Source organism: Vipera berus (assembly GCF_964194415.1).
Source record: "Vipera berus genome assembly, chromosome: 1".
NCBI classification, from domain to species: Eukaryota; Metazoa; Chordata; class Lepidosauria; order Squamata; family Viperidae; genus Vipera; species Vipera berus.
This window is the reverse complement of record NC_138202.1, coordinates 112,719,813-112,733,971: the sequence shown is the minus strand read 5'-3', so window position 1 is coordinate 112,733,971 and position 14,159 is coordinate 112,719,813. Positions and strand designations below refer to the sequence as shown.

General features: G+C 39.5%; 1 protein-coding gene across 1 annotated transcript in view; it reads left to right on the top strand.

Annotated features, from left to right (window-relative positions):
* Positions 1–14,159, top strand: part of LOC308670144 (solute carrier family 9 member C1-like) — a gene marked incomplete at both ends in the record, with an annotated part of 96,192 nt that overhangs the window by 28,627 nt on the left and 53,406 nt on the right. Inside the window, 3 exons of the mRNA XM_081331394.1 lie at positions 7,287–7,430; positions 7,745–7,922; positions 11,107–11,188. Coding sequence (XP_081187520.1) covers positions 7,287–7,430; positions 7,745–7,922; positions 11,107–11,188 — 404 coding nt within the window. The remainder of the gene's footprint in view (positions 1–7,286; positions 7,431–7,744; positions 7,923–11,106; positions 11,189–14,159) is intronic.

Below are 14,159 nucleotides of genomic sequence, written 5' to 3'. Positions count from 1 at the left end.
CTATTTTATTTTGGTGTGACGTAAAGCTGGAAATCAGGCTTTGTTAACCTTCAGACTTGCTTCTTTCTTGTAAAAGTTACTGTGTTTATAAATTCAATAGTTTCTCTGTGGAACTGTGCATGATAATTTGATATAATTGGTAGTACTTGTGTGTCTTTGAACTGAATTTTGTGCCCATTATGTAGCAGTAAGTGTTCAACCACTGTGGATTTTTCAAATTTTTCTAGCTGACAATATTTTTCATGTTCTTTTAGATGGGTTAATACTATGTTTTATAGTTCCAATATATATCTGTCCAATCTGCTAAGTATGCAGTAAATTCCTGATGATAGAAGTGGACTTCTGCCAGCATAGGTGACTGAATCCTTTCTTGCATATTTCTTGTTCATTTCTTTAGTTCTTCTAAATTTTTCTTTAATGGTTTAATAAGCCCATTATAGCAATACTTTTACTTCTTTCTGCTGTGTACAAGTCCTTGTTACCCTCATTATGTCACCTGTAACAAGCTAGACGTTACATTTTGGAGACCCCTTATACCCCCACCCTCATTGCAGAAAATTCCTTTCCAGCTATTCCTGTGATAGTAACAGCTTGTCATTCACTCTACCATTCCAATTGGTAGCAAAACCATTTTCTCATCCTTTTGCAAACTGCACCTGGAATCCATCATCCTTGCTGCTAGTCAACTGTCTGGTTTGTTTTTGAAGGTTTATGAACTATTTCTTCTTCCCTGAGACACAAATCCATTTGATTAATCTGTCCTCACCCAGAGATTATGATGAACTGGATTTGACACCAGTGGATTCACAGACTTCAATCATTTTGCTTAGTGTCTGGCAGCGATTCTAGGTAGACGTCTGATAATCTCTCATTGTTGAGTTGATATGCCCAACTATTCTTGTGGCAGATCCAATAATCTAACTGACCACACCCAGTTCTGCCTCTCCAGTTTGCATTCTAATCTTGCTTACTCTCTTATAGGTGATGAAAAATGTTTCACAAAAATATTATTTTTCCCTCTAATTTTTGAATGCTTGAAAATCCTGTACTAGGTTTATAGGTAGACCAGGGGTCAGCAACCTGAAACAGTGAAAGAGTCACTCAGAACCGGTTCCCTCACAAAAGGAAAAACTGGGAGCCGCAAAAAAATGTGTGCGCATGCGCGTACATGCGCGCATGTGCAGAACAGGGTTTGACTGAAGAGTGGAGCCAAGGCGAGATATGCACCTACCCTGCATATTTGAATTGATTGGTTGAACTTTTTTAGTCCCACTTTTTTTTTTTGGACTGCACATGGCAGAAGACTGGGAGCCGCAGGAGATGGCTGAAAGAGCCACATGTGACTTCCGCATGTGACTTCGGAGCCGCAGGTTGCATAGAATGAAGGCTACTGCTAAGTTTGTAAAGCCGCCCTGAGTCTTCGGAGAAGGGCGGGATATAAATGGAATTAAAATAAAATAAAATAAAAATAATGGAAATACAAAGCCCTTCTTCCCCCCCCTCCCCCGTCCAGTTTTGAATTGATTGGTTGAACTTTTTTAGTCCCACTTTTTTTTTTTGGACTGCACATGGCAGAAGACTGGGAGCCGCAGGAGATGGCTGAAAGAGCCACATGCGGCTCCGGAGCCGCGGGTTGCAGACCTGTGAGGTAGACCATTGAATTCTCATTATAGCCATCCTGCTCCAAATTTTCTCACTGTGATGATGGTAGCAGGAGTCAATATCTGTGGGCCAATTCTGTATTGACATATGCAAGACTGGGACTTGGCTTATAAGAGGAGCAAATTGTATAAATAACATATTAACAAATGTTCTGGGCCGTGGAATTAGCCTTCAGTCCCCTAACATCTTTGGAGTCTGTGCAGACACTGCATTTAGCTGTGCTGTGCTTCCATCTCTTATTATGATGAATCTGCCCCATAATTAGTAAGTATAACTTTGTAATCATGCATGTTTGTGACATAAAGTGATCACAGTGAGGAATAGGTTGCTTATATATAACTGTAGCTTATTGGCTAATCATCTATGCATTCACCCAACTCTGGTGACTTTATTTGGAATGAAAGTCAGGACAGTTTTTGGGACCAGATTCCATCCTTCCTACCTGCTTCCGCAGTCATGGCTGGTACATCTACAGGCCAATGCACTAACAAGGAGGTCACTGATAGCCTGTTGCACAGGTGACCCAGGCCTTGCTCCCACCTCTCACCCTTGGATCTTGGCTGAAGCTTGGACCTGGCAATTGGCCACCAACCAGCCTGTCCTTTTTTAGCTCATGAGGCATATAAAAAACAGGTGATGGGCCAATTTGGCCCGGAGGATGTAGTTTGCTAATCCCTAATGTAAGTACTATAGGGACGTGGTGGCTCAGTGGGTTAGGACGCTGAGCTTGTCGATCAGAAGGTCGGCAGTTTGGCGGGTTGAATCCCGAGTGCCGCGTAACAGAGTGAGCGCCTGTTACTCGTCCCAGCTTCTGCCAACCTAGCAGTTCGAAAGCACGTAAAAATGCAAGTAGAAAAATAGGGACCGCTACGGTGGGAAGGTAACAGCGTTCCGTGCGCCTTTGGCGTCTAGTCATGCCAGCCACATGACCACGGAGACGTCCTCGGACAAGCGCTGGCTCTTCGGCTTTGAAACGGAGATGAGCACTGGCCCTAGAGTTGGAAACGACTAGCACGTATGTGCGGGGGAACCTTTACCTTTAATGTAAGTACATAGCCACTGTCAGTGCTTTTTTTGTAAAAGAAAAAGGTGCCGGAACTCACACATGTCATACAACCCGCCTTGCCTACCCTACAAGGTTCCATCCAAAAAAGGTGCCGGAACTCTGTTCTGAGCGTTCTATGACAAAAAAAGCCCTGGCCACTGTATTCTGGAACATTGCTGTTAATGACAAAAATGCAGTATTAGTGTCCAAGAACAATTATCACAGGATAAATATGAGGCTTCCTAAAAAAATCAGTTGTAAAATATTTCAAAGCTTGCTCTGTGCAGATTCAGAGACTGATATATAAACACAACCACTGAGAGAGGACAAAGTTACAGATAAGTAATCTGTTTCTTTATAACACCCATATTATAAAACCTATAGTTTTCCCAAGAATTGAAATGAACAGAGAATATTTCAAATGTCATATTATGTGGCCAACATTTCTGTATTGAAGTGGTATGGAACTGTATTTTCTTGTCTGTTTAGATTTAATTTCAAAGAGGAAAGGAACAATTTATATTTTATATTTTATATTAAGTTTGGTCTAGTGTTTAAAGCCCCTTCATGGATTACTGCCTTGTCGTGGCGAAGGGGCTTGCGTAATTCAATGAAGCTATGAGCTATGCCGTGCAGGGCCACCCAAGACGGACAGGTCATAGCTGAGAATTCTGACAAAATGTGATCCACTGGAGAAGGAAATGGCAACCCACTCCAGTATCTTTGCCATGAAAACCCTATGGACAGTACCAAAAGGCAAAACGATATGACGCTGGAAGATGAGCCCCTCAGGTCGGAAGGCGTCCAATATGCTACTGGGGAAGAGCAGAGGGCTAGTACTAGTAGCGCCAGAAAGAATGAAGCGACTGGGCCAAAGCCGAAAGGACGCTCAGCTGTGGATGTGTCTGGTGGTGAAAGGAAAGTCCGATGCTGTAAAGATTTTTTCTCCATAGGAACCTGGAATGTAAGATCCATGAATCAAGGAAAGCTGGACGTGGTCAAACAAGAGATGACAAGACTGAACATCGACATCTTAGGTATCAGCGAACTAAAATGGACAGGAATGGGTGAATTTAATTCAGATGACCATCAGGTATACTACTGCGGGCAAGAATCCCTCAGAAGAAATGGAGTAGCCTTCATAGTCAAAAAAAGAGTAGGAAAATCAATACTGGGATACAATCCTCAAAATGACAGAATGATCTCAGTTCGAATCCAAGGGAAACCATTCAATATCACAGTAGTCCAAGTCTATGCCCCAACCACCAGTGCTGAAGAGGATGAAATTGACCGGTTCTATGAAGCCCTACAGCACCTTATAGAAGTAACACCAAAAAATGATGTCCTTATCATCATGGGGGATTGGAATGCTAAAGTAGGAAGCCAAAAGATAACTGGAATAACAGGCAAGTTTGGCCTTGGAGTACAAAATGAAGCAGGGCACAGGCTGATAGAATTTTGTCAAGAGAATACGATGGTCATAGCAAACACTCTTTTCCAACAACCCAAGAGACGGCTCTACACATGGACATCACCAGACGGTCAACACAGAAATCAGATTGACTATATGCTCTGCAGCCAAAGATGGAGAAGCTCTATACAGTCGGTAAAAACAAGACCAGGAGCTGACTGTGGCTCAGACCATGAGCTTCTCCTTGCAAAGTTTAGGCTTAAACTGAAGAAAGTAGGGAAAAGCACTAGGCCACTCAGGTATGAATTAAATCATATCCCTGTTGAATATACAGTAGAGGTGACAAATAGATTTAAGGAATTAGATCTGATAGACAGAGTGCCTGAAGAACTATGGACAGAGGTTCGCGACATTGTACAACAGGTAGCAACCAAAACCATCCCAAAGAAAAAGAAATGCAAGAAAGCAAAATGGCTGTCTGAGGAAGCTTTGCAAATAGCTGAGGAAAGGAGGAAAGCGAAAGGCAAGGGAGAAAAACATAGATATGCCCAATTGAATGCAGAATTCCAGAGAATAGCTAGAAGAGATAAGAATGCCTTCTTAAATGAACAGTGCAAAGAAATAGAAGAAAACAATAGAATAGGGAGGACCAGAGATCTTTTCAAGAAAATTGGAGAGATGAAGGGAACATTCCATGCAAAAATGGGCATGATAAAGGACCAAAATGGCAGGGACCTAACAGAGGCAGAAGAGATTAAGAAGAGGTGGCAAAATTACACAGAAGAACTATACAAGAATGAGCTTAACGTCCCAGATAATCACAATGAGGTGGTCACTGACCTCGAGCCAGACATCCTAGAATGTGAAGTGAAGTGGGCCTTAGAAAAGCTGAGCAACAACAAAGCTAGTGGAGGTGACAGTATTCCAGCTGAGCTATTCAAAATCTTAAAAGACGATGCAGTAAAAGTGCTACACTCAATTTGCCAGCAAATTTGGAAAACTCAACAGTGGCCACAGGATTGGAAAAGATCAGTTTACATTCCAATTCCAAAGAAAGGCAGTGCCAAAGAATGTTCAAACTATCGCACCATTGCACTCATTTCTCATGCTAGTAAAGTCATGCTTAAAATCCTACAAGCTAGACTTCAGTAGTATGTGGATCGAGAACTACCAGAAGTACAGGCAGGATTTCGAAGAGGCAGAGGAACTAGAGATCAAATTGCCAACATATGCTGGATCATGGAGAAAGCTAGGGAGTTCCAGAAAAACATCTACTTCTGCTTCATTGACTATGCTAAAGCCTTTGATTGTGTGGATCATAACAAACTGTGGCAAGTTCTTAAAGAGATGGGAGTACCAGACCATCTTATTTGTCTCTTGAGAAACCTATATGCGGGTCAAGAAGCAACAGTGAGAACTGGACACGGAACCACTGATTGGTTCAAAATTGGGAAAGGAGTCCGGCAAGGCTGTATACTGTCGCCCTGCCTATTTAACTTATATGCAGAGCACATCATGAGAAAGGCAGGGCTAGATGAATCAAAAGTTGGAATTAAGATTGCTGGAAGAAATATCAACAACCTAAGATACGCAGATGATACCACTCTAATGGCAGAAAGTGAAGAAGAACTAAAGAGCCTCTTGTTGCGGGTGAAGAAGGAGAGTGCAAAACTTGGGTTGAAACTTAACATTAAGAAAACCAAGATCATGGCATCTGGCCCTCTCAATTCCTGGCAAATAGATGGGGAAGAAATGGAGGTAGTGACAGATTTTGTTTTCCTGGGCTCCAAGATCACTGCAGATGGGGACTGTAGCCAAGAAATTAAAAGACGCTTGCTCCTGGGAAGGAAAGCCATGGCAAATCTAGACAGCACACTAAAAAGCAGAGACATCACCCTGTCAACAAAAGTGCGTATAGTCAAGGCTATGGTCTTCCCAGTTGCAATGTATGGCAGTGAAAGTTGGACCATAAGAAAGGCTGAGCGCCAAAGAATTGAGGCATTTGAACTATGGTGCTGGAGAAGACTCCTGCGAGTCCCTTGGACTGCAAGGCGATCAAACCGGTCAGTCCTAGAGGAGATCAATCCTGACTGCTCTTTAGAAGGCCAGATCCTGAAGCTAAAACTCAATACTTTGGCCACCTAATGAGAAGGAAGGACTCACTGGAGAAGAGCCTAATGCTGGGAAAGATCGAGGGCAATAGAAGAAGGGGACGACAGAGAATGAGGTGGCTGGATGGAGTCACTGAAGCAGTAGGCGTGAGCTTAAATGGACTCCAGAAGATGGTAGAAGACAGGAAGGCCTGGAGGAATGTTGTCCATAGGGTCGCGATGAGTCGGACACGACTTCGCAGCTAACAACAACAGTGTTTAAAGTGCTGGCCTAGGAATCAGGAAACCAGTTCTAGACCTGCCTTAGGCATGAAAAATTGCCTGGGTATCTTTAAGTCAGTCACTCTCTCTCAGTCCAACCCACAGGACTGTTAATGTGGGGAAAATAGGAGGAATAAATGTATTAGCAATGTTTGCCACCTTGAGTTATTTATAAACAACAATAAAGGCAGGATAAAAATCAAATCAATAAATAATTCCATCATCACATTATGAAATATGTTTGTGAAATGTTGAAATTATATTTAAATGGTTGTATTGGTAGTATCAATAATTGTTTAGATAGTCTAGATAAAAACAGATTAAATTGGTTGAATTTTGCTCATCTAATTTTACTTTTTAAAAATGATGATATATTATTCAGTCAGTCAGATCTGACTCTTGATGATTCTATGGCCAGATCTTTCCACATCTTCCAATCTTACACTATTTCTTTGAGTTTTTCTATGCTATGCTCTGACTGATGTCAGCTTTGATAGGTCCAATCACCATGTTCTTTGACAGCCTGGTTTCCTTTTAAAAATATTTTAAAAAATATTTCCAGTTTAAAATATAATCTCAAATGCGCTAACATTTATTACTAACTAAACATTACGTTGAAATAATAAAAACATTTTGTTATGCATAAAATAGAAATATTTATGGTAGATTTACTTTTGTACAATAGTGAGAAATATAATTTAGCTTATGGTATACTAGTAAATGATAAATGATTGTAATATTTGTTTTCTCAGTGGCATGCTTTAATGTCTCCCTTAATCTGCTTTTTCTTAAACAGGTTTTGGTCCATGCTGACATTTTTGGCTCACATTATTATATACTTTATAATAGGAATTGTGATAGCTCAAAAAACTTTTCCAAATATAAATTCTCGTGCTTTTTTTTACATTGTAACAGTCTATCTTTCACTGAATCTTGTAAGGTAAATACTTGCTCTTTTTACCTTTTTTGAGAATTGACTAACATTGCCTATCAGCTTATATCAATTAAGTGATATTCTTAAGTTGCTGTCTTTTAAACATTTAGATGGAAGTAAGCCACAGTCAAACATGCATGCATACACAAACACACACATAGAGAGAGAGAATATTAAAATTCTTAGTGCTACAGTCTTCTGAAGGACACTGCCACATACGAGACTCTGTTTAATAAATGTATTTTAATTTTTGATCATGATATAAAATTTCACTAATATTTAAATATATTTTTGCTATTTTTTACATTTTATTTACTTAGGTTTTTAGTTATTTTAACATTGAGTCCCTTTTTGAGTCGACTTGGCTATGGATTTAATTGGCGTTGGGGAGCTATTATTGTTTGGAGTGGAATGAGAGGCACTTTTACTTTGAACATGGCTCTTCAAATTAGCCAGACAGAAAGTGAGACTCCAGCTGAGGCTAGCATTAAGACTCAGGTAAAAATAAATTAGTATCTTGAAAGTCAACATTTCTGATAAATTTATATTAGGAATTAAACCTATGGAAATCTTTTTAGCAAAATGTCCTCTGGATCTGCTTGTCATGGTTGCGACAAATGAAACTCTTCAAAGAACTTCAAGGCATTATTTATCTTCAAGAATCTTTAATAGAAAAGCATAGCATCGGCACATACATGGTTGAAGCTGAAATCTGAATTCCCCTCCCCTAAACACATAGTATCAAGCACAATTCACTCCCCTAATTTACAGTCATAAATCACATTCTCCAATTCATTTGAAATGCAAGCTTTCCCTCCTGTTTCCAACCCACCATTTCTTATCATCTCTTACTTCAAAAGCTCCAGAATTGTTATGTCTAATTAACTCCCATCATATTCTAAGAGTAAAACATAGAAAGAAAAAGGCTGCATCTCCCTATGTTGTCAAAGGAAAAAAATCCGATGTTAGCAGCATTGACACTGCTTTTTAAAGCCTGAAGGCATACCCAGCATATTGGACATTGTAATAAAAAGATAGTTCAGTTTGACTTATAAAAGATGTGAGATTTAATTTTTATTAAAAATATAAAATACAGTAGGCATACAGGTAGCTCTTTACTTATGGCCATTCATTTAGTGACAATTTGAACTTATGACTATTGCAGCATCCCTATGGTTGTAACTGTGATTTGGGCACTTGGCAACCATCGTGTATTTATGGTGTGTGCAGTGTCCTATGGCCATGTGAATATCATTTGTGACCTTTCCGTCTAGCTTTCAACAGGCAGTCAAGCTGGCAGGGAAAGTCTCAAATCGGAATCATGTGATGTCTCATTTAACGACTGGTGATTCATTTAATGACCACAGCAAAAAGGTAATAAAATAGTGTGTGGTCACATGTGCTCAACAACAAATTTTCCAGGCCAAACTTTGAGCAGTCGCTAAACGAATGATTGTAAATACTTGTAAATTATTTTGTTTAAAGGGATGTTAACATGATCAAACAAGTATCTCATTTTTTATTTTATTTATTAATTTTATCGGTCACCCATCTTACCAGAAGGTAGTTCTGGGCAAATGACAATATTAAAAAGATCAAGTATATAAATAAAATACTATAGAAATATAAAAATACAAAATGGGGGAACAGAGTAGGATGAGCAGAGGGGAGGTAGGATTAGATATTTATTTATCAACCATGCCCAGTATGAAGCCCCTCCTTTGGAGCCCCAAGCCAAGTGGCAGATCCAGGTGTTTAGGCTCTTGTGGAAGGTCAGTAGGGTTGGAGCAGACTTCACTCTAGGGAGCAAGATGTTCCAAAGGGCAGGAGCGATGGCAGAGAAGGCCCTCCTCCTGGACCCTGCCAAGTGGAATAACCTGCCAATGGAGCCTGCAGCATGCCCCCTTTGCTGGTATGGGTGGGGCAGGCCAATCCCAGTGGTATGAGACAATCCCTTAAGCAACCTGGACCCATGCCATGAAGGACTTTAAAGGTGATTACCAATACCTAATCTTTTTGATTACTGAAGTACACAGACATTTATTTTTATTTATTTATCAAACTTATATGCCACCATCTCACCCAACGTGACTCTCTTATACTACTCATCCTACTGATTCTAGTGGCTTAATACCATATAATACAAAAACGTTCAATAGTTGGAAATTTTATTCTGCAGCTTGCTATTTGGTCTGAATGAAACAATGGGGGCTGCTGAGAAGTACAGTAGAAAACTTTTGGAGTTAGAAGGACGTGACCTGAGGTTTCAGGACATGGATATTTGTGGCATAATAGAAAGTCAGAGTTAATGTGGATTTCAAAAATCATTGTGTTAGATGTACTATATTGAGAATATTGAATCAATATAAATCCAGGTTTTACCCAAAAAACCCTTTGCAGCTTTCTGCACAAGAAACATGTTATAGACAAGAAGTAATAGGCAAACACAAATGGCTAACTTACAATGAGATACTAGAATTTTGTCAAGAGAAATGGAAAATAAAATCAAGAGAAGAACTAATGGCAGTGGGATACAGTTGCCAATAGTTGTCATATTTACAATTTTTAGAAAAATGTAAAATAGGCAAAATTTATGGTTTTTAATATTGTGAGTTTGAGTGAAATAGAATCACATGTACAAATAAATATATAAATGCTAAAATGTATAAACTGTTGTTAACATTTGAAACAGAAGATGCAGTCAAACAATGTATGATAAAGAGGGATAAAAATTTTATTTATAATATACAGATGGAATAATGGGAAAGCATGATCTCTGAGGGAGATGTATTAAGAAATATTATCAATCAATCAATCAATCAATCAATCAATATCAGTTTTCTAATAATTGCTAGCTAATTTGATCCAAAACATTTCTGGAAGATCAGGGGAAAGCAGTTTTCCTGAATATTAATATTCAAATATATTTAGAAGTGAAACTAATAGGTTTCTGCTTCAAGATCATTGCCTCAAGATAGTAATCAGTCTCTCTTGCTCTAGAATGGATGGTTTGATTGTTTTGCAGTTCACAGTACTCTTGGTTAACATCTCTAAACAAATAATTTGAAGGTACCTTTTGTTCTTTTTCAATGTCCAACTTTTACAGTTACATTTTATCACTAGAAAGATACTGTTTTACCTATTCCAATTTTTGTTGTGATATATATATTTATCCTTCATGATTTTGTTTAATTGTGTCATTGCGTTGATCCCTAAAATTTTAGTGCTTAAAGCCCCAGCTTTTATTGCAATTATTTTCTAATCTTCTCATTATAATTTCAAGTACAATAGATCTGGAGACAAATACATCTTGGTCTCAACTCCCTTTCTGTTTCTTCAAATTCAGTTCTTATAGTAAATTAGTGTTGATTGTAAAAAAAATTTGTTAAAATATTGAGTGAGCAATTAGTGGCAGTGAAGGGGTAGGTGGAGAACCTAAATTAATGCCTTTTCTTTTTTAGGTCCTTTTTTATGAGGAATAAACTCGGGTTTCAATTCAGAATCCAGGATTATACTACTGTAATTGGTTATGTTTAATTTTGTTTTGTCAACTTATTAGGTGAAATTGTACAATACGTATCTGTATTATTCTTTCTACTTTGCCTTGCTCTCTTAAACTATGGTATCATAAGTGTACAAACATTTTATGAAGTTGCTAATTATAACAATTTTTATGTTTCAGATATTAATGCATTCTGGAACTGCATCACTGTTAACCTTGATTATTAATTCAACCACTGTGAAGACGCTGGTTGTAACCTTAGGTGACACCTTAAACATACCATTTTAAAAATATTTGTTTTTCTATTCAGTTTCTACCAGTTAGACTGTACATTTTCCTGGAAATATTTCCTACTAAATGCAATTGGACATGTCTGAGTTAGTATGTCTGGGATTATGCTATTAAATGTACTGAATACTTGCATTGTTGTTGTTGTTGTTGTTGTTAGTTGCGAAGTCGTGTCCGACCCATCGCGACCCTATGGACAATGTTCCTCCAGGCCTTCCTGTCCTCTACCATCTTCTGGAGTCCATTTAAGCTCACGCCTACTGCTTCAGTGACTCCATCCAGCCACCTCATTCTCTGTCGTCCCCTTCTTCTATTGCCCTCAATCTTTCCCAGCATTAGGCTCTTCTCCAGTGAGTCCTTCCTTCTCATTAGATGGCCAAAGTATTTGAGTTTTAGCTTCAGGATCTGGCCTTCTAAAGAGCAGTCAGGGTTGATCTCCTCTAGGACTGACCGGTTTGATCGCCTTGCAGTCCAAGGGACTCGCAGGAGTCTTCTCCAGCACCATAGTTCAAAGGCTTCAATTCTTTGGCGCTCAGCCTTTCTTATGGTCCAGCTTTCACTGCCATACATTGCAACTGGGAAGACCATAGCCTTGACTATACGCACTTTTGTTGACAGGGTGATGTCTCTGCTTTTTAGTGTGCTGTCTAGATTTGCCATGGCTTTCCTCCCCAGGAGCAAGCGTCTTTTTATTTCTTGGCTACAGTCCCCATCTGCAGTGATCTTGGAGCCCAGGAAAATAAAATCTGTCACTACCTCCATTTCTTCCCCATCTATTTGCCAGGAATTGAGAGGGCCAGATGCCATGATCTTGGTTTTCTTAATGTTTAGTTTCAACCCAAGTTTTGCACTCTCCTTCTTCACTCGCAACAAGAGGCTCTTTAGTTCCTCTTCACTTTCTGCCATTAGAGTGGTATCATCTGCATATCTTAGGTTGTTGATGTTTCTTCCGGCAATCTTAATTCCAACTTTTGATTCATCTAGCCCTGCCTTTCTCATGATGTGCTCTGCATATAAGTTAAATAGGCAAGGCGACAGTATACAGCCTTGCCGGACTCCTTTCCCAATTTTGAACCAATCAGTGGTTCCGTGTCCAGTTCTCACTGTTGCTTCTTGGCCTGCATATAGGTTTCTCAAGAGACAAATAAGATGGTCTGGTATGCCCATCTCTTTAAGGACTTGCCAGAGTTTGTTATGATCCACACAATCAAAGGCTTTAGCATAGTCAATGAAGCAGAAGTAGATGTTTTTCTGGAACTCTCTAGCTTTCTCCATGATCCAGCGTATGTTAGCAATTTGATCTCTAGTTCCTCTGCCTCTTCGAAATCCTGCCTGTACTTCTGGTAGTTCTCGATCCACATACTGCTGGAGTCTAGCTTGTAGAATTTTAAGCATAACTTTACTAGCATGAGAAATGAGTGCAATGGTGCGATAGTTTGAACATTCTTTGGCACTGCCTTTCTTTGGAATTGGAATGTAAACTGATCTTTTCCAATCCTGTGGCCACTGTTGAGTTTTCCAAATTTGCTGGCAAATTGAGTGAAGCACTTTTACTGCATCGTCTTTTAAGATTTTGAATAGCTCAGCTGGAATACTGTCACCTCCACTAGCTTTGTTGTTGCTCAGCTTTTCTAAGGCCCACTTCACTTCACATTCTAGGATGTCTGGCTCGAGCTCAGTGACCACCTCATTGTGATTATCAGGGACATTAAGCTCATTCTTGTATAGTTCTTCTGTGTAATTTTGCCACCTCTTCTTAATCTCTTCTGCCTCTGTTAGGTCCCTGCCATTTTGGTCCTTTATCATGCCCATTTTTGCATGAAACGTTCCCTTCATCTCTCCAATTTTCTTGAAAAGATCTCTGGTCCTCCCTATTCTATTGTTTTTTTCTATTTCTTTGCATTGTTCATTTAAGAAGGCATTCTTATCTCTTCTAGCTATTCTTTGGAATTCTGCATTTAATTGGGCGTATCTTTCTTTTTCTCCCTTGCCTTTCGCTTCCCTCCTTTCCTCAGCTATTTGCAAAGCTTCCTCAGACAGCCATTTTGCTTTCTTGCATTTCTTTTTCTTTGGGATGGTTTTGGTTGCTACCTGTTGTACAATGTTGCGAACCTCTGTCCATAGTTCTTCAGGCACTCTGTCTATCAGATCTAATTCCTTAAATCTATTTGTCACCTCTACTGTATATTCAACAGGGATATGATTTAATTCATACCTGACTGGCCTAGCGCTTTTCCCTACTTTCTTTAATTTAAGCCTAAACTTTGCAACAAGAAGCTCATGGTCTGAGCCACAGTCAGCTCCTGGTCTTGTTTTTACTGACTGTATAGAGCTTCTCCATCTTTGGCTGCAGAGCATATAGTCAATCTGATTTCTGTGTTGACCGTCTGGTGATGTCCATGTGTAAAGCCGTCTCTTGGGTTGTTGGAAAAGAGTGTTTGCTATGACCATCGTATTCTCTTGACAAAATTCTATCAGCCTGTGCCCTGCTTCATTTTGTACTCCAAGGCCAAACTTGCCTGTTATTCCAGTTATCTTTTGGCTTCCTACTTTAGCATTCCAATCTCCCATGATGATAAGGACATCATTTTTGGGTGTTAGTTCTATAAGGTGCTGTAGGGCTTCATAGAACCGGTCAATTTCATCCTCTTCAGCACTGGTGGTTGGGGCATAGACTTGGACTACTGTGATATTGAATGGTTTGCCTTGGATTCGAACTGAGATCATTCTGTCATTTTGAGGGTTGTATCCCAGTATTGCTTTTCCTACTTTTTTATTGACTATGAAGGCTACTCCATTTCTTCTGAGGGATTCTTGCCCGCAGTAGTATACCTGATGGTCGTCTGAATTAAATTCACCCATTCCTGTCCATTTTAGTTCGCTGATACCTAAGATGTCGATGTTTAGTCTTGTCATCTCTTGTTTGACCACGTCCAGCTTTCCTT